Source organism: Colletotrichum gloeosporioides, assembly GCF_011800055.1.
Source record: "Colletotrichum gloeosporioides strain Lc1 chromosome Unknown consensus_71, whole genome shotgun sequence".
Classification (NCBI taxonomy): Eukaryota; Fungi; Ascomycota; class Sordariomycetes; order Glomerellales; family Glomerellaceae; genus Colletotrichum; species Colletotrichum gloeosporioides.
The window spans coordinates 82,491-105,437 of NW_025544716.1; the positions used below are offsets into that span (position 1 = coordinate 82,491).

The following is a 22,947-nucleotide window of genomic DNA, read 5'->3' on the forward strand; positions in this document are numbered from 1 at the left end:
ACCTACCAGCCCGTTTCCTCTCATTCAGGCAGGGCGAAGCGTAGCGCGGAACAAGTGGGATACTGCGGACCAAACACTGCAAGGGCCGCTACTTGGACGCAACTTCGTCTGTTGATGTAAGTTCGCGTCAGACTTGGGGCTGCAAACAAACTCTTGTTGCCTCCTGTTTGACTCGTTTCTCAGGAGGAACTTGGTTCGGCCAATGACGGGGCTCAATTACCTGTTGCTCGCTGAGTCTTCCTTCGAATATTCTTCCTCGGCGTTAGTTCGTCTGAAGATCGCCTCGAAACGGCTGTGTGAGGTGCATAAGTCTGTTCTAGCTGAAAGTTTCGGGTGCCTGCGACCGGAAACAATTGGCTGAGGACATGATTCGAGATGGAGGGCGGTCTGAAGACTGCATAGGGGTCACCTTGCGTGCTGGTGAAACGGGAACTCTGCTGAAATTCCACGTGAGACGAGGTTGCTGTCCTCCGCAGTCTAGCTGCAGCGGCAGTGGCTAACGGACATCTCTGAACCTGACCCTCTGCGCTTTCACGGCCCGATAGAGGTGTGGAACCAAGTCGCTGATCCGATCTCTCTTGCGGCTGAGCGCGAAAACAGGGCTCGCAGTAACCTAATTAGCCCATTGGTTTCGATCCCCCAGCCTGCATTGTTAGAGGTAACAAGGACGTGGCCGCGGAGATGACATCTCGGAAGATTTTACATGACAGCGAGGCTCTTCTCCGTCGATGATGACATTTTGTTTGTCAGGGATGGCTAGACATCATCGCAACTCCTGCAGTGAAGTTCAACGGGATTTGTTCCGTGAGAGTCAGAGAGATTCAGCGACTTCGGAGTGAGTTCATGCCTACAGATACGCGACATCTTGGCCGTTTGAAAGACCCAATTGGAAATCAGAATTTTTCGAGAATACCCGCGGCTATTTCAACAAAAACAGACTTTCCTTGAGTCGGTGTCTTCAGAGGTTCACAGTTACTGTTGCGGCGACAGTGAGAAGATTCGCTGTCTCCCCAAACCCTAAAACGTTTTCAAGATGTTCGGTCAACTGCCGGTCGCACCAAGGCTCAGCGGACTTGTCCAGTTGTCTATGACTTGACGTCACTAGAAGATTAATAATTGCTGAGCAAAAGAGCTTTTGAGTTTGTCTTCAACACCTAAGTGACTGAATAGCAATGATGTGTCTTTCAAGGTTGAAGGTGCAGCATATTGATGGGACATCTGTGACGAGCGAAACCATAAACCGCCCACCAGCGTGATACTCAGACGAACTCTTGGTCATAATATTGCTTTTCGGCTATATTCATCTCTTTCATCAACTATCCCGATCATGCTTGATCTCAATTTCTCGTTGTTGTATGCTGCACGACCACGCTCTCTAATTGGACAGGAAGATCTTATCAATCAGGAAGCCCACACTGGAGGAGGGGCATCCGGAGATTGCGGCTGGAATCGATCACTACAGAACCCACTCCGGACCGGGGCAAAAATAGAGTTGTCCCATTCGGAGCGGAGTTGACTGCCCATTCTGGCAGCTCTGAGCCCCGAATTGCCCACCGGGCCAACATTACTTGGATGGCAATGTCGTAGTCTCATGCACCGCAACTGCGCAGATTCGGAGGATGCAACCAGCCAAGCTCTCAATACGAGGTCGGCTTCCGCAGGATGCTGTCAAAGGCCTCGGTCACAGTTCCATTGCGAACGCTTTCAAGGGGTTCAAGTGCTTGTTATGTTTAAATTTCGTAAGGCGCCTCCGGGCTGCCGATATGACCGAGATCTCGGATGACAGAGTCAACCAACCAGCTCAATGGAAGAGGACCCCTTTCTTGGCGCACAAGGTAAACAACTTCCACAACCACACGATCCAGCCAAACAAGCTTATGGAAACTCCACATCATGGTCTCATTCAATACTACGCAGCTCACCACAGCCCACGGGTGCCGTGCGAGCCGAACTCGGCGTGAACCCGAGCTACTGGATTAGGAAGGACTCAACGGATCAACTTCTCTTTTGGATTCAGTTGAAAGACGACATGGTAATATTGATCAGGAATGGAGCAATACAATGTGATGCTCATGACTTCTTATAAGAACGCCGAAAACCGCCGTGATAGATACCGTCATGTTGGATTGGTAGCTGTCCAGCCACGGCCTGTCGAACCTCACCATGCGCGCCTCAACATTTCTCACGGCCCTCTGCCTTCTCGGCAGTGGTGTCGCCTCGCGTGTTGGCCGAAGAGACAACTCCACGACAACGGACACGGTGATTCCCAACCGCTTCATCCTGCAACTAGCAGATGTCAGTGACGAACCCCACCAAGTTTGTGAAGATGGTATGCTCACCGACGTGTAGGCTGCGGATGTTGCGACGGTAGCTGCAGCCATTAATGCGCGACCCGGCGCCCGAGTTGTCAAGGAGTTCAACAGCCCCGTTTTCAAGGCCGTCAGCATTGAGTCCAATACTGAGACCACCGACTCCCTCTCCAAGATCACCGACGTCGACTCAGTGTGGCCATCTCGCATGATCAAGCTCGATCCTTCGCCCAAAGGCTCGCTTGGCAAAAGAGATGCTGCAGCAGTCCCGTTCCGCGAGATTCACAAGTCCACCGGCGTCTATAGACTACATGAGGCTGGGATCTTGGGAGAGGGCGCGAAAGTGGCTGTCGTTGATACTGGAATCTACTACGATCATCCCGCTGTAAGAATTCTTCATCCAATGTTTTATGGCTGTGTGCTAATATTTAAAGCTTGGTGGTGGGTTCGGCCCTGGCTTCAAGGTTGAGGGTGGCCGCGATCTAGTTGGCGATGGATGTAGGTTACCCATGATACGATGAACGGGGAGACGGGACTGACGATACCCAGCCTGGCCGAATGAACCTAAGAACCCCGATGACGACATTGAAGATTTCCAGGGACATGGAACTCACGTCGCTGGCATTGTGGCCGGTGAAACAGAAGAGTACGACAGCCAAATAAACCGCGCGAGCCGCCTGCTAATATGGTTTCCAGGTTCAAGGGAGTTGCCCCCAAAGCCAAGATTTACGGTTACAAGGTCATGGGTGCTCGAGTAAGCAACCTATCTCGGATGATCCAGCAAATTGAAGCTCACGATTCTGTCAGGACTACACCGATGACGAGACTCTCATTGAAGCTTTCCTTGCCGCATACGACGACGATGTAAGCGGTTCATCCCAATGCCTCCAACGATATCCTTCGCTAACCGGCCATGTAGGTTGATGTCATCACGGCCAGCATCGGCGGTCCCGATGGATGGCCCGACAGCGCCTGGCAACGGGTGTGCGACCGTATCGCAGCTACTGGAATCGTCATCACCATTGCAGCCGGCAACTCGGGTTGGGAGGGCGCTTATCACGGCAGCTCCGGTTCTTCAGCCAAGGGAGTTATCGCAGTCGCATCCACAGAAGCGTCCGTCATTGCGGGAAAACCCTTCAACGCGACCTTCACCGATGCTTCCGGCGTCTCCAAAACCTTCACTATTGGCTACATGGCCGACGAAGCGTTCCCTGAGACCCTCAACGTGCCGATCGTTCCGCTCACCTTGGACACCACTTCTGAGATCGCGCGCGGATGCCAGTCATTCCCTGCCGGAACTCCCTCTTTCACCAACAAGATTATCTTGCTCCGCGCTGGAGGTTGTCAGAACTTGGTGAAGCAGGCCAACGCGAGAGCCGTCGGTGCCCAGTACGTCCTCACCTACAACGACGAGTCCGTCATCGGGGTCCCCTTTAACTACGAGAGCGCGACCATCGGCACCGTATCTGGCGACGCAGGTCATGAGATCATCAACGTCATCAAGAACGGCGGTAAGGTCACGGGCGACTTCTCCCTCGACCACTCCAAGCCCATCGGTATCCTCAACCCGTACGGCAACCTCGCAAACGACTTCACCAGCATCGGCGCCCTCAACGACCTCTCCCTGAAGCCCGATATCGCAGGGCCTGGCGGCGACGTCTTCAGCTCCTATCTCTCCCCGCCGACATGGGCTATCCTCAGCGGCACGTCGATGGCGACGCCGTATCTGGCTGGTGTCGCTGCCCTCTACATCGGCAAGTTCGGAGGCAAGAAGGTCCATGGTGCCAAGTTCAGCGAGCAGCTCATGATGCGCATCATCTCCAGCGGTGAGCCGGTACAGTGGTCCAACGATATCAACGTCGTAGACGGCTTCACTGCCTCGGTGGCCCAGGTCGGCACCGGCCTTGTCAACGCTTCCAAGGTTCTTGACTACACCACCCAGCTGTCGCTCGAGCGCTTCGCCCTCAACGACACGGCCAACTTCATCGAGAGGCACACTGTCGAGATCACCAACAATGCCGTGCAGGCGGTCACGTACACCTTTGCCGTAGAGGAGGCCGGGGGCTTTGACACCCTTGACGCTTCCGACCCGACCAAGATCGCCAAGTATCCCCTTACGCCCCAGAAGATGGTGCCGGAAGTAACTCTACCTCAAGAGGGGTTCAGTGTTGGACCGGGTGAGACGAAGACCGCGGAGTTCATCTTCAAAGCTCCAGGTGGACTCAACGCTGCCCTGCTACCCACTTACAGCGGAAACATTGCCATCAAGAGCAGTGTCGGCGAACACCTTGCCATTCCTTACCTAGGACTAGCCGCCGATCTCCAGAAGGAAATGCATGAGACCTTCGAAAAGGGGTCTCCTACAGGAACCAAAGGCCCTGATGGTAACACGGCGCTGGACGGCAGCAAGCCGGTTTCCTTCACGTTCGACCTGTCCACCGCAGCCCAAGACTTCCCCCGCATCGCGTATGAGATGTTGTGGGGAACCAAGACCCTTCGATGGGATATCTTTGAAGCTGGATGGGACGAGAGCCGCTGGACATCGTACCCGCCCGTAGTCGGAGAGAACGGCTACGTTGGAACTGCGGCGGGCTACCGTGGCTCGCCGAGCCAGGCCAACTTCGATCCAGCAAGGGATGCCAAGAACTGGACGGTTGCGTTCCCGTTGGTAAACATCTTCCGGACATCGATCGAGACAGCGAGGCACCGTGTTTGGTGGCTCGGAGGGCTCGGAGATGGGACCGACATCAAACCTGGCAATTACACGATGCGTTTTGCGGCGCTCAACCCCCTCGGTGATCCCGCCAAGGCTGATCATTGGGATGTGTATGAAGTGAAGGAGATCACCGTGGTTTCCTCTCCACACTGGTGATCGTATGATCCAACTCCGGCGGTTTGCGGTATTTGGGGTGTCGGATGTATGTAGCCGAAAGGGTCCGAAAGGATGCCCAATCTGTCGGCGCCGGCTCCCGGTGCCGGACTTTGGTGGAAGAAGGGTTAAGACTTTGCGACTTTGAACTTTCTTTTGTCTGCTTAACCAAATACTTATTATTAATTGTGAATAATAATGTTAACAAACCATGACTGAAAAGAACATGGCCCTGCTTAGCCGATCTTCGACTTTTGATCTAGACGGTCGCCGACTGCAGAGTGACATTGCAAGATAAGCGCTTGCACCCTTGGCAGGGGACATCGATAAGACATGCATCTCGTATTGATCATCACCAAGTGCTGGTCATACATGGCCTACCCCGCTGATTGCAGATAATGAGTGCAGATTTGACCTGAAACTCTCATCTGCTCTCGCATTCAATTGAAACGATTGAGATTCCGGAACCGCGATCGAAAGGTGTATTCGGGTGTTAGGAAGCGATGAAGCAGTATCGCGAGGATTACAGCGGCGGCGAGATGGGCGTCAATGGCTTCCATAACGATTGCAGTCGACCGGTGGTCTACGACGACCTTGATCCTTTTGGGCACGAGGAGAATCACCAGGTTTGCTCAAAGCATCTAACACCATTTGCAGGAGCCATGCTGAACAGGTTGCACAGATCAAGTACAAGACGCTATCATGGCATCTTGTCGCCGTCCTCATGATCGCCGAGATTGTGAGCAACGGCATGCTCTCCCTCCCCTCCTCTCTCGCCGTCGTCGGAATCGTCCCAGGCGTAGTCCTCATCGTCTTCCTCGGCGTCTTCGCGACCTACACCTCCTGGCTCCTCGTCCAGTTCAAGCTCCGCCACCCGGAGATCCACTCCATGGGCGACGCCGGGCAGGTCCTCTTCGGCCGACCGGGCCGCGAGCTCCTCGCCTTCGGCACCGTCGTCTTTGCCATCTTCGCGACCGGCGGCCAGCTCCTCGCCGGCCAGATCGCCCTCGCGACCCTCAGCGACAACAAGCTCTGCCTGATGCTATACACGGGCATCTTCGCCATCCCGACCTTCATCTTCAGCTTCCCGCGGACGATGGACCAGCTGTCGTGGCTGTGCATACCCTCAGTCATTTCCATCCTCGTCGCCGGGGTCGTGGGCATGGTCGGAGCCGGGCTGCACCCCGCGGCCGACCGGCAGGTCAGCGTCGCGGTCGCGTCGGACTTCTACACGGCCTTCATCGCCATCACGAACCCCGTGTTCGCATACGCGGGGCACTTCATGTTCTTCATCCTCATGTCAGAGATGCGGCGCCCCCAGGACGCGATGAAGGCGGCCTACGTGCTGCAGGGCTTCGCGACGACCTTCTACGCCGTGTTCGCGGTCGTGTGCTACGTCTACCTTGGCGATGGCGTCGCGTCGCCGGCGTTCAGCAGCCTGGAGCCCAAGTGGGCGAAGGCGGCGTACGGCATCGCGATCCCGAACTTCCTGCTGGCCGGGTCGCTGTATGCGCACACGGCGGCCAAGTTGATCTTTGTGAGGATCTTCCGCAAGAGCCGTCACCTGCACAGTCATACGTGGGCGGGATGGGGAACGTGGACGGTGCTAATACTGCTGTCGAACGCGGCGTCGTTTGTGCTGGCTGTGGGAGTGCCGATTTTCAATTACTTGATTGGCATCGCGGCAAGCTTGTTCGCGGCGTGGTACACGTATGGAATCGCGGGCGCGTTCTGGTTGCACGATAACTATCACGACTTTGACGGGTGGAGGCAGTGGGCGCGGAAATGGTTCCAGACACTGGTGGCGGTGTTAACCTTTGCTGCGGGAGGGTTCATCTGCGTGGCGGGGACGTATGTGACGGTCAAGGGCATTGCGGAGGCTTATTCATCTGGTGAAGTTGGCGAGCCATTCAGTTGTTAGATTACAGCAGGACAACTCATGTGAGTGGTGTTGACATGATCAATCGGCATTGGCCGAAAGCCTCAGACAGTGCCCCTGAAGATGATGTCTTGGGCGCTGAAGACACATGTGGAAGCCATGTCAGCTAGAGTCGGATGATCTGCATGATGTTTGAGACCTTGAACAAAGGAAAAGCTCCAAAAACAACTTGACGCCTCAATAACATGAGTTGACTGTGGCTATGAGCAGAGAAATGGTTGATGATCTCTGCATTAGAACGAATCTTCAACATTGAAATCGGGGAAATCTCTCCGTAAACGCTCAACCATCTTCCGTCTACAAGACCTGGCAACGTTGCAATCTAAAACACTGTGCTTTTGTCCATAATTTGTGTGTGACGGACAGTTCAAGAGATTTATTAACACTGCATAATAGACAGGGGTCCCTTGTGTGACGTCACAAACCGGCCTTGAAGCCGCTTTCGTTCCGTTTCCCGCTCACACCAAGTTCATCCCTTTCCCACCGTTGGCCGTTTTCATGTGCCCCGGTCGCTGCGTTCCACCGTTGTGCAATTCTTGGTTCCCGTCTAACCAGCAGCTCTTCCATCCAACACGCGACGCAGACACAGCTCCTCCAGCCGTGCTCGGTCTAGCCCAGCCAGGGAATGGAACTCGTCCTGGAGCACAACCTTACCCTTCATGTTCCTCCGACTGCAGGAGATCTGCTACAATCCCCTGTGTTCCTACTGGCAAATTGCTAAATCAGAGACAGGTTCTGGAATCTCGATGGGGTCCGGCCTATCTTCGTCTGACCTCGACACCGATAGACGGCCCAGCCTAGGGTCGCATTCGTGCAGCGACCGGGTCTCCAACATGGCCTGCCGATGATGACGGGTGAAGTCATCGCCGCCAACCTCGCCCAAGTGGGCACCCAATCACCGCGGCGCGTCAATACCGTTCCTGGATGAATTCAGCAACGACTGGCGTCTGCCCAGCCTCTACCAGGTTTCGCCCCGAGGCGCTTTGCCGGACCGGCCTGTCACGCTTGTTGTGCCACAAATCCCACCTCGCTTCGACTCGCTTGGAGGCGGCCTCTGCGATAGACGGGCGTGATATTGTGGCGTTTTCTTCTTCTTTTCCTGTTGCCGTGACGGCTTCCAGTTCGTCCACGACTGCCATGCTGCCTCCGCGGCCGCCACCTCGGTAGCGCCCAGTCCCGTGGCTATCACCCTTTCCACTGAATGGTCTCATTAAGTCTGTAGTGCGACTCTGTGATGGAGGTACCGGCGTACCCTTTGGTCCATTCCCCGGGAGCAACCATCTCCCCGCGTTTTCGATATACTTGAATCTAGGGCAGGGCAAAAGTCGCCTCAGCCAAGTATCCAAGTATCCGTTCCTGGATCAAGTCGAATGACTTGGACACGCCGTCCTTTTTTTTCTTCGACCTTATCCTTAATCCAAATCTCTTAACCTTCTTCCTCCTTCTTAATGCAATTGTGATGCGCCGAGAGAGGTGACCATCACTCCCCTGTCTCGCAAAGGGTCCATAATCTTTAAACCCGTCACATCTCTCTCATCAATCTGCTCCAACTCTACCCAAATCCACGTCTCACATACAGCTACCCTGCCGTAGGTGACCTCACAGGCTGCTTCCATCCCGCTCCAGACTGCGGGCGATGTGACAATCCCTACCACCCATCTGCAGGGTGGCGACATCATAGCAGCGGCGTCCAACCACTGTTCGCACGTCAGAGCCTCCCACCCAAACAGCCGTTATCTCGTATCCCAGCAGTCGCCACGCCCATTTTACCCTTCCCCTTTCTCACGATGTCCTTTGTAAATCTCTCCCGTCCTCCTCTGGACCACCGCTCGCACAGCGCGCCACATACACGACCACGATTCAACTCCCAAAACACCTCCGACCGCCTACGAGAAGGATCTGGCCTGCGCCCCCGACCGTTCGGAATGGTGAGCAACATCAAGAAAGATAGGAAGTCGATGTTCAAAGAGGTGGGACTGGAAGATGATCTCAGCGATGAGGACATGCCGGGCACGCCCACGTCGCAGCACGCGCGCGATCGCAAGGGGTCGGTTTCGAGTGAGAAAGAGTTCGGTGACGCGAGCGAATTAGTATCGGAACGCACCCGAAGTTCGAACGACGACAGTAACGGCGATGGAGACGGAGATGGTGACGGGGACAGACGGCGGTCCGAGGCCGGGCGGCATGATTCTTCCAGCCATCCCCAACGCCAGAATTCGATGCAGGTTGGGAAGCCGTCTTGGTACACCAAACTTCGGCGGCCGAAAGTCAAATCAGTCTCAAGCGCGCCGCCGCCGACAGTTGCGAGCCTCCAGCGATTCGCCATGATCGCATTGATCATTGCCGTCATTCTTCCGGCTTTCAGTTATAGTAACGGCGGCCAAAAGATTGGAAGTGGAGCAGACGCCGGTGTGATCCGGCCGCGACAGACCACATCTACCGATGTTTGCTTGAGATGGAGTCAACAAGGTGGGCTCTTTGTGTACTGCATTGATCGGACATAAGCTAACCAGGAGCAGTCGCATTGCTCAATGGGACTTTATACATATACGGAGGACAGGCCAAAACTGAGGCCACACAAACCACGAACACATGGAGTAGGTCGACTAACATCGGACGTTGAGACTGTTTCTAATCCGTACCACGCAGACAACAACTTTCTTACTCTAGACCTCACGAAGTCTTGGGATCGGTCGTCACCATCGCTCACCGGGAAGCAAAAGCCTGATGGACCACCCGCGGTCGCAAATGGCTACCTGTGGAACGACTACAACTATCTCTACCTCTACGGCGGCCAGTTCGCCGATAATGACGGCGCGGAAGGCGTGTACGCGACCCCTGCTGCCATGTCGATCTGGCGGTACTCCGTCAAAGACAACTCCTGGCTCGAATTCAGCGACCCCAAGACCTCGTCAGGAAACTACTCGACCGATGCCAATGTCGCTATTCAGCGATCCTCCGAAGGAGCTGGGCTGTCGGTTCCTGAGCTCGGTCTAAGCTGGTACTTCGGCGGCCACTTGGACCAGTCCACAACTCCAGGGTGGTCGATTCACACACCGAGGGTCTACCTTAAGAGTCTGCTTGAGTTTACGCACCCAGGTTACATGAACACCGGGGTCAACTCGCTCCGTGGCGCGGGCGCTGCTGACGGCGGTGTCTTCCGCAACATTACCGAGGGCGGTTTGCAAGACTCTGAAGCATTTCCCGAGAGAGCTGATGGTGTGCTTGTGTTCGTGCCGGGCTGGGGTGTCAGGGGCGTCTTGATCGGCATGGCAGGCGGCTCGGCAGACACCTTTGTTGACGACTTGGGAACACTGGATGTTTACGATATCGCCACGTCGGAGTGGTATCATCAGAAGACAACGGGCGACAAGCCTTCAGTCAGGGTGAACCCCTGTGCTGTCATTGCCAGCGCACCCGACGCGTCCAGCTTTCAGATCTACTTCTTCGGCGGACAAAACCTCCAGCCATACGTAAGCTCTCTGATCTGTTTGAGTGAGTTCATATCGCTAACCTCCACGCAGAAACAACAAACTCAGTATAATGACATGTACATCCTCACCATCCCCTCCTTCACCTGGATCAAAGTCGACGAAGGCGACGGCGTACCATCGCCCCGGGCAGGCCACACTTGTAGCATGCGCGATGGCCAAATGGTCGTCGTGGGCGGCTACATCGGCCAGAACGAAACCTGCGACAACTCCGGCGTATACGTCTTCAACGCCAGCAGCCTCCAATGGAGCGACAGCTTCAAGGCGGCCGACCACCCTGCCGACATCAGCCCGGACAACTCCGTCCTCGCCGGATCGTGGGGCTACAAAGTCCCCGGCAAAGTGCAGAGCGTCATCGGCGGCAACTCCGACGGCGGCGCCACTGCCACAACCCCCGCCGCCGGCCCCGCAACAGGCGGCCCCTTCGCGACCGGCAAGCCCCCGGTCTTCACCATCACGCAAGACGGCGCGACGGCTACGATCACGGCGTTCGGCCCCACCAGCACCGGTGGCTCGGCCCCCGCCAAGGACGAAGATGACGGCCCGAATGCTGGGTTGGTCGCCGCGGGCGTCATCGCTGGCATCCTCGGCGCGCTGGCCCTGTACCTGGGCTTCTGCGCCTGGCTCTACCGCCGCCAGGTCGCGGCCTACAAGCAGCATCTCTCGCAGGTGAACCGGTACTCGGGCGCCAGCTCGATGCACTTTGGCGGCGCGCTGTTGGCAGCGGGAGCAGCCGAGCGTCAGGAGAAGCGCGGCCACCGCAGGGATGCCAGCACAGCCAGCAACGAGTCATTCTCGTGGGTGGGAGCGGGTGTGGAGCCGAAGTGGATGATGGACGAGCCGACGCCAGGGTCTGGATCCGGGTCCGGAGGCACAGGGGGTACGGCGTTTGGCAGCGGGAGCGGCGGTAGTAACCCCAGGAGGCCGAGTGAGGATATGCGCAGCGGGAGGGACCCGCGGACGAGCTCGAGCAGGAACGCGAATACGGACAATGAGAGCGTCACGAGCGCGGATGGGCTGCTGGACGGGCAGGAGCCGAGTTTCTTCTCGGTTGTGATGGGGCCGAGACGGGCGCTGAGAGTGGTTAATGGGGTGGAGTAATGGGACTGGGAAAAGTACACGATGTGAAAGCGATACGACTGCATGAGAACACGATATGGAGTTTCTGTATATACTATGCACATGTCCGAGGCGGAGTGTGCTCCTTGCAATCGCTAGATACCCTTCCGCTATGTACACGAATTGATATTTACACCATTGAGACGATATCAACAGCTCAATCTGGGAGCAAAAGGTGTGATTTGACATGATTCTGTCTCTAGTATCGAACCACAAAGTCCTTCGGATCGGAAAGCTGCGCAGCATTGCTCGCCTCAAACGGGTACTTTCTCTCCAGCTGCTTGATCAACTCCACATGCTTCTCGCTGCGAGGCGTAACCTTGAACTGGAAATCCGTTCCGTACATCAGCACGCCCGGCTTCGGCTGCACATCCACCTCGATCTCTCTACCATCCTCGCCCACGGCCCAGCTCAAGTTGAACGCCGCAATCGTCTGCGCGATGTTGAGATACAGACTGTTATCAGCAAACACCTTGCCAACGCAAATCCTACGTCCGTAGCCAAACGCTTCGGTATGAGAGTCGGGCTCATTGCGAGGCGGGAGGAAGCGGTCGGGGTTGAACGTGTCTGGATCAGCATGGACCTCGGGGTCGTGTAAGAACCAGTAGACTGAAGGCAAGATCATGGCGCCCTTCGGAATGCGATATCCCTCGTATTCGAAATCCTCGGTTGCTGTGTGCGGGAAGCCCATGGGCGTGAGCGGCCACCATCGCAAGGCCTCTTTAACCAAAGCATCTACGTATGGTAGCTTCTCGCGGTCCTCGAAGCCAGGCAGGCGACCCGTTCCGATGACCCGGTCAATTTCCTCTTGCGCTTTGCGCTGGACGTCGGGGAACTTGAGCATGGCCAAAGAAAAACTAGTCAAGACAATCACCGTCGTGTCTGTAGAGGCGCCGTAGAGACTGCAAGCTGCCCACAACACGGCGTCCTCGTCCTCGGCACTCAAGTTTCCATCGTCACCCGCTTCCAGCTGCTGCACGGTCTTGGGTACGAAACAAGTAGGGGAGGTAAAATTGGCCATCTGGTTCTTGACGAACTCGAGTGGAATGTAGGCTGACGACTGGATCGACTTGCGCCACTGCTTTGCCTTCTTCTGGAAGGTCGCGCCGGGGAAGTTTTCAGGAAGATGGCGGAGGGCAGGGAAGATGTCGACGGCCCAGGCCATGGGACTGGCAGCGATTGCAAACTCCGAGAGGGCCTTTTCGATCATATCTACCAAGGCATCCGGCTTGTGAGGCTCGACGGTGTATCCGTACGTCACCTTCAACGATGTGGCCGCGGCAGCCCTTTTTCATTTGCTGTCAGCAAGCATATGCAAGACAGGATTGTAATCTTGACTCACTTTTTAAAGTGACGCAGCAAGTCGCTAGGCTCCCTCAACGCACGCACAAGCTGCCGGCCCACCTCTGCCACTTGTACATCGAGAAATTGCGCCGCAGATGCCTTGGTTCCCAATTCCTGATGAACGAATTTGCGGCGACGGAGGTAGTCGGGAGTGTAGCCTTGACAGAGGAGCACATTTTCGTAGCCACACAGCTTGCCCGCCATTTCCATCGTGGGTCGTCCAGATGTTTTTACCGCATCCTGGTCAAGCAAATCGTGCGCCATCTGCCTGTCGTTGACAATGACGAGCGTCATCCCCATGACCGTCACGGAACTGATTGGCCCATACAAGTCCTTGTGCTTGATCCAGTGGAGGTGCTCCGGGACGCCATTGGGTGGGAAGTCTCTGATGTTTCCGAGAAGCGGGAGTGGCTTGGGGCCGGGCGGAAGCTTGCCTCGGGGTTTGGTTGAATGATGGTAGACGGTGTACGCCACCAAGCCGAGGATGGCCAAGATTGGCCAAGTTATGACAGCCATGGTGAGGTCGTCAGCAATTTTGCTGACAGGCGCGCAAGTCTCGCCGCTCTAGCGTAGTCAATTGGCACAGGTAGGAACGAATGAGATCGCGATCATTGGAAATTGTGACCATGTGGCCTTCCAGCGAGAAGAGGGGAAACCAACGACATGTTTACACCCCGGTTCCGCACGTGATGTTATCTCCTGCAGGAAGGCGGCACAGTTACACGAGTGTCGATTCGTCTTGGCGTGGTTACTCATCAGTTGCTTTGAAGTCGTTAGAGATCGCGAAGGCCGGGGTTCGACGTCGTCACCGGGCGTTATGGACTCAAATTGACCTGCCGAACGCCCGGAGCGAGACCTGGACTGACCGGCGACCACCCCGAGACCGGTCGGCCCCACCTTTCCGGACGCTGACATCGGCAGGCCTCGGTCTGGGGATCGAAGTAAAGGAGGGGCAAATGAGAACTCCACTATGAATAGGCAAAGCTTTCCGATGAACAGATGGAAGAACATTTGGCCCGCCTCATCCCGAAGCTTCACGATGATTAAGCGCGTAAGGCGGTCGCTTGAACTTACCAATGTTGGGACGAACCTATGAACAGTTCCACGGTCTCATAGCAACACCCGAGTCTGCAAAATGATACCAGGTCCGGCGAAAGTTCGCCTCGTTCTCGGCTGGCATAAGGCGTGAAACCCCATGTCGAGGTTGCTGAGCTGTATCTAGCCGCGAGAAACTTTGGCGCCTCGCAAGAAATGCACCTTCGCGTGGCACCCGAGACAAAAACAACGGCTACTCGCCAGAAACGACGGTACTCCAAGACGCTTGTCTCACGGGAAACCAATGACAACTTGGACATGGCGTGAAAGCATGCCGCCCAAGACCTCTCAAGTTAAAGCTTGAGCATATCGGTGAATCAATCTCGTATCTGTCGTTGAGGATGCCAACTCTTGCTCCCGTGTCTCATTTCTTTCCCCGATGTCTCTTGCGACGGAGCACAAGTGGTCGAGGACCGATCTCAGCTCGCGTCCAAACTTTTTTAGACCAAGACACGGCGGCGATCATAGCTCATTAAGCTTGTTTATAATGACAAACTCCACAAGGGGATTAGTCTGAAAGTTTGCGGTAGAACCGAGACCTTACCCATTGGCTAGCGGCATTTTACAGGGAAATCATCATCTGATCTTTCAAGTTTTTCTCCCCAAGGCTTTGAGGAGCTTAATCAACTCTACTCAATTTCCCTTTCGTAAGAAGTGCGAACATTTCAACGGCTGACCGCTGCTACGCTGCGGCTCCCGCCGAGGACCCAAGATCCCCGCCCCTCCCGCTCTTGACTCGTGCCACCCGCTCCCGCCAGCGCGCTATCACGAATTCGCGAATGTGTCGCATGTCCCTCTGATGTCTTTCGGGGGAGGGTTACATACAGTCGGCGATCACGCAATGACGATTCCCCGGGATACTGAGTCAGCCCGCAATGCAGTATCGCCCGCATCAACTCGAACAGCCGCCCAAGGCGTAGAAGGCGTGCTCGCCGGTAATTCCGCAGGACCCAAGACGACCAAACTTAAAAAAAGAATATCACACCCACCCCCTTGTTGAAGGCAGATCGATGCCACATTCAAGGACACCCACCTGAAGAGACCGACCTACCTCTTTCAGCGATGCTGTCGACTCTCGATTGGCACCGTCACTAGATCCTTTACTTTACCTGACGCTAATGCCACGGCCCGATTTCCCCACAGGACGGGCATGCCGTGGCGCTGTCACCCAGATCTACGGCTGCTTAGGCTCATTTCAGATGTCTCGCGGTATCACACCATCAAGATGCCGTGGCACGCACTTTTGAGATGTCCGGGAAACGAACAGTTTCTCGTTTCGATAAATAGCATGGAATGCCCCTGGGTTGAGAAAAAAGAACTTGTAGATCAGCAGCTTCTCCTGACAACAGCCTAGCTCTCTAATACCCATCTCACCGTCTACACTCTTTTACTAGACCATCACAGCACTGTCGCTATCATGAAGTTCACTCTTTCATCCGTCATCCTCTCGGCCCTGAGCCTGGCTTCCGCCGCGCCCATCGCCAACTCCTCCACACTCTACGATGCCGTCATCGTCGGCGGTGGCCCTTCAGGTCTCGCCGCCCTGAGCGCCCTCGGCCGTGTCAGGAGAAACGTTCTCCTCATCGACTCTGCCGAGTACCGCAACGCCCCTACGAGGCACATGCACGATGTCCTCGGATTTGATGGTAAGGATATCCTTGTAAAACATTTTTGCCCGCACATCTGCTAATCTGCCCCAACAGGCGTCACCCCCGCATGGTACCGCTACGCCGCCCGCAAGCAGATCGAGGCCTACGAGACCGTCTCCGCCATCAACGGCACCGTCACCAAGATCGGCGGCAGCGACGCCGACAACTTCGAGGTCTCCTACACCGGCGCCGAGAACAGCACCCAGACCGTCAAGGCCCGCAAGATCGTCCTCGGCACCGGCCTCCAGGACATCCTCCCCTCCACGCCCGGCATCGAGGAGATCTGGGGCAAGGGCCTGTACTGGTGCCCCTGGTGCGACGGCCACGAGCACGCCGACCAGTCCATGGGCCTGCTCGGCGACCTCACCGACGTCCCCTCCCTCGTGCGCGAGATCCTCACCCTGAACACCGACCTCGTCGCCCTCGTCAACGGCACCGACACCCTCGAGAACCGCAACGCCACCGAGGCCAAGAACCCCAAGTTCCAGGAGTTCCTCGACCTGCACAACGTTACCGTCGAGAACCGCACCATCGCAAAGGTCACCCGCCTCCAGGACGGCGGCGCCCACCCCGCCGACCCGTCCCTCGCGACCGCCCCCGAGCACGACCTCTTCCGCGTCGACTTCACCGAGGGCGAGCCGCTCGAGCGCTCCGTCTTCTTTGCCAGCTTCCCCGACGAGCAGCGCAGCTCCATCGGAGCGGATGCCGGCGTCACCCTCTGGGGCGGCAGACTCGCTGTTGACGTTGCCAAGGGATACGCGACCAACGTCAACGGCATCTACGCTATCGGTGACGCCAACTCGGACAACAGCACCAACGTCCCCCACGCGCTGTACACCGGCAAGAGGACTGCCGTCTTCCTCCACGTCAGACTCGCCAAGGAGGACCAGGCCAAGGAGACTGGCGTCGAGCTCTCTACCCTGCTTAAGAGAGACACTGAGCACGAGGAGCGCGCCCTCTGGGACGTCGTCAACGGCAAGCGTGACGAGATCCTGTACGCTGGCGAGTTCGACCAGTAAGGACTTCATGTACATGATTTGGGATGCCAGCGGAGGCGTTTTTACATAGACAGGCGGCGTTTGGAAAAGTTACAATGACATTTCATTTTGATCCTTCAATCTGCTTCATCTTCAATCTCCAAGTTGCCAACCTTGAATTTCTTGCCCTTCATGTCTGCGTAATCATTGTGATGATGGTAGTTCTTTACGCGCTCTCTGACGTATTGCAGGCCAGTGACTGGCTCCGCGTTCTCGGCATCATCCTTGACGAGCCCGAGTCTCTTTAGTAGGGGAGAAGGAGCTGGCTTGATGTCGACATCGTCACCGGGTCTCACAAAGTAGAATAGCCCCTGGCGGAAGAGATGGGCCTGGTCTTCGGGCGGTCGGACGACCCGATGCGTCGTCGACTTGAGGTACCCTGCAGACCAGAAGTCGAGGGTGTCGCCCACATTGCAGACGATGCCGTTATCAACGGGCGGGACGTACTTCCATTCGCCGGAGGACGTCTTGATCTGGAGACCAGCAACGTCCTGGCTCCACAGCAGCGTCAGGGAACCAAAGTCAGTGTGGGCGCGGGACCACGTGTTGGCGACTTTGAGGTCGTCGACGAGGGATCGCGGATGGTAACCCATGTATCGAAGATGATCTTCGCTGGGGTCCTCATATGCGTGACGGGAGGAGAAGTAGTCTTCTGGAAGCTCAAGGATGATGGAAAACAGAGTAAAGACCTTGCTAGCGACCTCGAGTGAACGCTATTCATGTTTTAGCTGATGTTCTCTGCAAAGCTAGGAGCACACTCACCCTAGAGAAATCCTCAATCTCCTCGCGATAAGGCTCGAAGAAAGGATGAAATGGCTCATTAGCATACTTGGGAATGAACTTCGCAATGTTCACTGACTCCACATTGTTGAGTACTTCTGTGCCTTGCATCTTCTTATCATGAAACTAGTTTTACCAGGTCAGCCAATGCCCTCTCTGTCAGTAGGATCAAGACATACCGGCCTGTATCCAAAGTAGTTCCCCTTGGAAAAGTCACACGTGTTTCCTGGCCTTGCTTTATCTTCAACGGGAAGGCCGAAGAATCCCTGTCCGATGTCATACTGGCGCTGTACCTCCTCAGGCGTGAAGCCAGTATTGATCAAGCTGAAGAATCCCGTATCGTGAACCTGACCATCCTGTCAACGACTGCTCGCTGTTTACACCGGTGTTACTCACGGCTTGGCGCAATTCTTCAGCAAGCTGCTTCTTGCCACCCGGCTCGTCAAACTTGCCAATATCGATCACCTTGATATCCGCCCAGGGGAGATCATGCGTGGTCTTGGCTGGGCGCTGCCATTTCGGCAGGGGTGTGGTTTCAGGAGAAACGGCCGACGGCATTTTGGGCTTCCTTTCTTTTCAATTTTCGCTGGCAATTCGGCGAGCAAAGGCGTCGAATTGAAGTCAAATCGCAATGATAAATACCCCTCCATCTGATGTCACGACGTTCCCCGCGCCGGTACTTTCGCGCCGTGCCGGAGGCGGATCGCCGCGTTCTGAGCACGCCATCTCCCTCAACCATGACGAGCCGAATCCTCAGACGATGGTTGGTGAGAACACCCACATGCCATGCGACTCGGAGCTCCTTGCTGGTTCAATTAGGATGATTTGCATGAGGATTTCGGCGTGCATCCATCAAGGATAGGTGACGTTGAGGCCGACGTCGGGGTCACTCCCATCAGTCCTTCACATGAGACGAATTTCACCATGATTAGATGGATGCACCAATGAAACAACCAATACCATGAAAGAGGATTGGTCTTTTTACCATTGAATTGACTGACTGGAGAAATTACTCGCATGCAGGCGATTTTCGATGCCGAAAGCGACATCAAGGTCAACCTAAGCGAGTCCCACTGTGCAGCGCGCCCTACATAGGCATCCTATCTTCTCCACAACAACAACAGCGAATCAACAACGCATTCTTAGTGTAGCGGTTATCATCCCAGCCTTCCACTCGAGAAATCGGTCAGCTGGGGACCGGGGTTCGACTCCCCGAGGATGCATTACTTTTGCTGGTTGTTTTGTTTGCTGATTTACCTTGTCCGTTTCACAACGACGCTCTTTTTGGGATTTGGCAGAGCAATTGGTTTTTATCTTCATCCGGAGGGCCGAAGCGGGATCGGTTTACTCTACGGGAAAAGGATCCGTGCACATCCGTGCTAGGACGGCGATTGGATTGGTCGACGCAGCGCGGAATAAGAAGGGGGCAGGAAGGAGGCCGGGTGAGGGTAACGGTAGCGGCGGCAGGCGCGAACTTTCGCTCCCGGAGTTTTGCTGCATTTGCCGGCTTCAGCGTCCATAGTGTCTGTTACTATTTCTATCGTAATTATTATTCCTATCATCTCTGTCTTCTCTTTATGTTGTGTATGTCGTCTCCCTGCCTCGTCTCTGTTATCGCGTTACCTACTTCTGGAAATCCCTCAAACTAGGTCTTGCTTGATGTACTGGGTGCTGAAGCCGCATGTAAGGAAGAAAATCGTTTGTCTCGCATCCTTGGGGAAACGAACCCTTGTCCTTGGTTTTGCCGATTTCTGGCTACTCGCCAGCGTAGCGACGAAGAGTGCAGGGACGACAGGGACGATACCAGAGAACGACACCAGGAGACAACACCGGAGAACGATACCGGAGGACGACACTGGAGGATCATTCCGAGGGTAGAGACGTCATGAACAACAAACACCATCAAGACAACGGGAAAGACATCAATTGAAAACGCATCCGCATAGGATAAACTGACCAATGTTCATAGCCGAAGCCTCGCAACGCTGTCACTTCTTCCCTCGCATTGCGTAGGAATACATTGAGCTAGGCGATATTATTCGGGGTCTAATAGGAAGATACTTCGGCACCCTGGAAATACGTTGCTTTTGCTATTTGTCGACAATTCTGCTTCCCTTTCCCCCTTGCAATCCTCAGGGACAGAGCAATGGCGACGTCTTTGTAATGTCTATGGACATGTTGAGAGACGTGTAATTTCGATTGCAGAACACGGCGGGGTTGTAGAGATGCTTATCAATTCATTTGATTTTCCTGAAATTGTGACCAAGCGTGGCTATTAATGTTAGTTGTGGTATGCCGACCGCCTACTTCACTCATATGCGGACTGGAAACCAGCATTATCTTCGAGCACCTCCGTGGCAAGGCTGACCTGTATTTCCGTTAGTATGGTAGCTGTAGAGACAGTCGAGCTAGCGAGAAGCGCAACCTGTCGTAGAGGAATGTGCTGTGTTGATTTTAGCGGCACATGTAGGCGCTGGGCCGCATTTTCCAGAAGAGGTAGATCTTCTTAAGCTAACTGAGCCGAGGCTCTCCCGTGTTGAAAGCTCACACTGGGTACGGCAGCTAGACGAGTAAGTTCTGTCACCTGGCCGACCCAGTCGTGGATTGCGGCTAGGGAGTATGGGTCTGGACCAGCCTCGACACTGGGAGGGATCTCAGTATCGAGCCCTTTGGAGTTGTCTTCACAGCCTCAACGCGAGCTAAGGGGATGAAGTATCGTCCCACTTGTACTGACTTATTGCTTTCTCGGGTATCGACCCGTCATAAGAGCTGTTAGGTAGAATGGAGGAGCTACCAAGTTTGGTAAGTATGCGCAGACTCACGGAAGAAAGCGGGTCGGGGATAGCACCGAGCAAGGCGGCGATTTTGCGGGAGCTATTTCTAGCCTTTCAATATAAGAGTAACCATCTTACTGGACGAAGCACCCGGCGAAGTGCTCTTACTTCATTTAGCTTAGTATTGTGTATCCTCTTACAGGGGTGGGCTATGAAAGTTCCTCGACATATCAGAGTAGCCGTGCAGAATGTGATGATCACACTCTTCGGTTGCGCTCAAGCGCAGGCACAGCATTATGCTCGGGGTTATTGCTCTTCCCGATTGGCCCTGACTACCCTGTCGTCGAAACTGTTACAAGCAGGAGTTCTTTGACGCGGGGTCGTTGGTCGTATCCGCTTGAGAACTTCAACAGGCTCGGGTACCTACTCCGTGTGCCCAACAAGACCGGCTGAGTGTGGTCTATGTAAGATAAATGGTGGGTCGACGGGAAAGAACTGCGCAGCCTACTTCGGCTTGGCGGTTGCTCAGCCGCTGATGCCCCGGCATTCGCGGCTCCAGCCTGTTTACATCTTCTCTTATGATTCAGAATGGTGAGCGACTTTTCCACTTTGCATGCACTTCCGTCATTCTATCGTCGGCAGCATGTCAGTCTATCGAGTTGTCGGCCTCCCCACGGGCCTGTCCAAGGCCAGTACAAAGGAGATACTCGATGAGCTCTTTGGCACAGAGACACAGACGATAGTCCGCTCTCTGGGTCTGTACCCCCACGCGGACTACATGGTTGCGATTGTCATGTTCTTCCCTGTGCCGAGTCCTCTGCTGAAAGGGCATTCCTGGAAATTCGACAAGGTCCTGTCATTCGAGGGCCAAGTGCGGCGTGTCCAGGTCGAAATCGACACGACCTTTCTCGGTTTCACTCCCTTGAACGTTGTGGAGGACACTCATGACAGCAGGGTTGACTGCATTGTCGTCAGTGAATTTGGCAGTCACTCTTTTGAATCTTGGAAAGACGGGTGTGGTCAATTCATGTGGCTGGTGGACGATGATACAGCGTTTCCCCCAAACGTCCGCGTTCTGCTTTACGGCTATAACGCCTCACTGCGCGGGACCGAGTCAACCCAGAATCTCACCGACTTTGGCGACCAACTTGCCATCTCACTCCGGAGTGTACGGCCTTTGTCCAACACTCCAACGCAATCGAAGGCTCGGCCTATCGCGTTCATTGCTCACGGCCTGGGCGGGCTGGTTGTCAAAGAAGCCATCTATAGCTTGGCAAAGGAAAATGATTTCAACGCCCAATACATTTGCGGCTTTGTATTCTTCGGCGTACCGCATCAAGGGCTATTGGTCAAGCCCTGGCTTCGTCTGATCAAAGAGCAGCCAAGTCGGCAGCTTCTGGAGAACCTCAAGCCAGGGTCACCTTATCTAAAAAGGCTAGACAAGAGCTTTCAAGAAGCCATAACTTTCCAGCGCATGAAAGTGGTCAGTGTTCTCGAGGAAATGAACACACAGGGCACGCAGAAGAATAGCAACGGAACCGTGGGGCGAACTGCAGATGGAGAATTGCTGGTTCCGATCGGCTCGGCTCTGGGTCACTGGCCAAAATCCGTGTCTCTTGGTCAAATGGCCATCAATCGCAACCATGACAACCTCCCGAAGTTCCGGGGCCGCTTTGACGAAGACTACCAAACATTCAAACACTGCTTACAAGACATGTGGGGAACTGCAGTTGAAGATGTCCAAAGAAGATTTGGAGCCAACAGGAAGCCAACCAATTCGAACATACCCCTCGTGCAGGAGAGGTTACGAGAAGTTTTGCCAGAAAAGGATCTGCCTGTTGGTCTGATACCGATTTGGCCGGATCCACATAACGATAACGCAACCGATATTCCAACAGATGTGGACCTAATCGCCATCCATGGTGTTGGGGGCCACGCCGTCGAGACTTGGACTTGTGGCGATAGATTCTGGTTGCGGGACTTTCTGCCATTGGATTTCCCTAGAGCCCGCGTGTTGACCTTTGGTTTCGACGGATCTTCAGTCTTCAACGCCTCCAAACCCAGCATTGCCAACATTGCCACCCAGCTGCTATCTGGTATCCAGCAGCTGCGAAGAAGCAAAGCCGAAGCGACCGATCGGAAACTTATATTCGTTTGCCATGGGATTGGTGGGATAGTCTTCAAGCAGGCCATGATCATGGCTTGCGAGAGTGAAAGTCGATACAGTGGGCTCGGAAAGTCCGTGGCGGGTGTCATATTCCTCGGCACACCGCATAAGAAAGCCAACATTGATTACTGGTCGGACCTGCTTAAAAATATTGCCCTTCTTTGCGATCATCAGCAGAACCTGTTGTCCAGCCATAAGGAAAGAGCCATTGAGCTGGGATCTATTTGTTCGGATTTCGAGGAGCGTGGAATGCCAGCGGGCCTACAGGTCTTCAGCCTTTTTGAGCAACATATTACGGAGAGATTAGGATCTCTGGTAGGCTACTGAAGCCTTTTTCGTCAGCTGTTGAGTGATAACCACTAATACATGGTTTG

General features: G+C 54.9%; 6 protein-coding genes across 6 annotated transcripts; 4 read left to right on the plus strand and 2 right to left on the minus strand.

Annotated features, from left to right (window-relative positions):
• Window positions 1-2,163: 2,163 nt before the first annotated feature.
• Window positions 2,164-7,099, plus strand: GCG54_00010208 (N amino acid transport system protein; the record flags this gene model as incomplete). Its single annotated transcript, XM_045410138.1, has 8 exons — window positions 2,164-2,295; window positions 2,350-2,694; window positions 2,744-2,807; window positions 2,859-2,955; window positions 3,006-3,063; window positions 3,117-3,173; window positions 3,229-5,135; window positions 5,836-7,099. The coding sequence occupies 8 exons, from the start codon at window positions 2,164-2,166 to the stop codon at window positions 7,097-7,099; spliced, it is 3,924 nt and encodes a 1,307-aa protein (XP_045260093.1).
• A 1,805-nt stretch (window positions 7,100-8,904) lies between these two features.
• Window positions 8,905-11,709, plus strand: GCG54_00010209 (Kelch repeat-containing protein; the record flags this gene model as incomplete). The annotated part of the gene is made up of 4 exons (XM_045410139.1): window positions 8,905-9,586; window positions 9,637-9,714; window positions 9,788-10,590; window positions 10,642-11,709. 4 exons carry the CDS (start codon window positions 8,905-8,907, stop codon window positions 11,707-11,709), a joined length of 2,631 nt encoding a protein of 876 aa, XP_045260094.1.
• Window positions 11,710-11,926: 217 nt separating this feature from the next.
• Window positions 11,927-13,587, minus strand: GCG54_00010210 (Multifunctional cytochrome P450 monooxygenase; the record flags this gene model as incomplete). The annotated part of the gene is made up of 2 exons (XM_045410140.1): window positions 11,927-13,013; window positions 13,070-13,587. The coding sequence occupies 2 exons, from the start codon at window positions 13,585-13,587 to the stop codon at window positions 11,927-11,929; spliced, it is 1,605 nt and encodes a 534-aa protein (XP_045260095.1).
• A 1,996-nt stretch (window positions 13,588-15,583) lies between these two features.
• On the plus strand, window positions 15,584-16,834 carry GCG54_00010211 (putative thioredoxin reductase; the record flags this gene model as incomplete). The annotated part of the gene is made up of 2 exons (XM_045410141.1): window positions 15,584-15,812; window positions 15,870-16,834. The coding sequence occupies 2 exons, from the start codon at window positions 15,584-15,586 to the stop codon at window positions 16,832-16,834; spliced, it is 1,194 nt and encodes a 397-aa protein (XP_045260096.1).
• Window positions 16,835-16,929: 95 nt separating this feature from the next.
• On the minus strand, window positions 16,930-18,371 carry GCG54_00010212 (1-aminocyclopropane-1-carboxylate oxidase; the record flags this gene model as incomplete). The annotated part of the gene is made up of 5 exons (XM_045410142.1): window positions 16,930-17,565; window positions 17,615-17,758; window positions 17,812-17,979; window positions 18,029-18,204; window positions 18,275-18,371. The coding sequence occupies 5 exons, from the start codon at window positions 18,369-18,371 to the stop codon at window positions 16,930-16,932; spliced, it is 1,221 nt and encodes a 406-aa protein (XP_045260097.1).
• A 2,678-nt stretch (window positions 18,372-21,049) lies between these two features.
• GCG54_00010213 (Protein SERAC1) lies at window positions 21,050-22,900 on the plus strand (the record flags this gene model as incomplete). The annotated part of the gene is made up of 1 exon (XM_045410143.1): window positions 21,050-22,900. One exon carries the CDS (start codon window positions 21,050-21,052, stop codon window positions 22,898-22,900), a length of 1,851 nt encoding a protein of 616 aa, XP_045260098.1.
• Window positions 22,901-22,947: the final 47 nt, after the last annotated feature.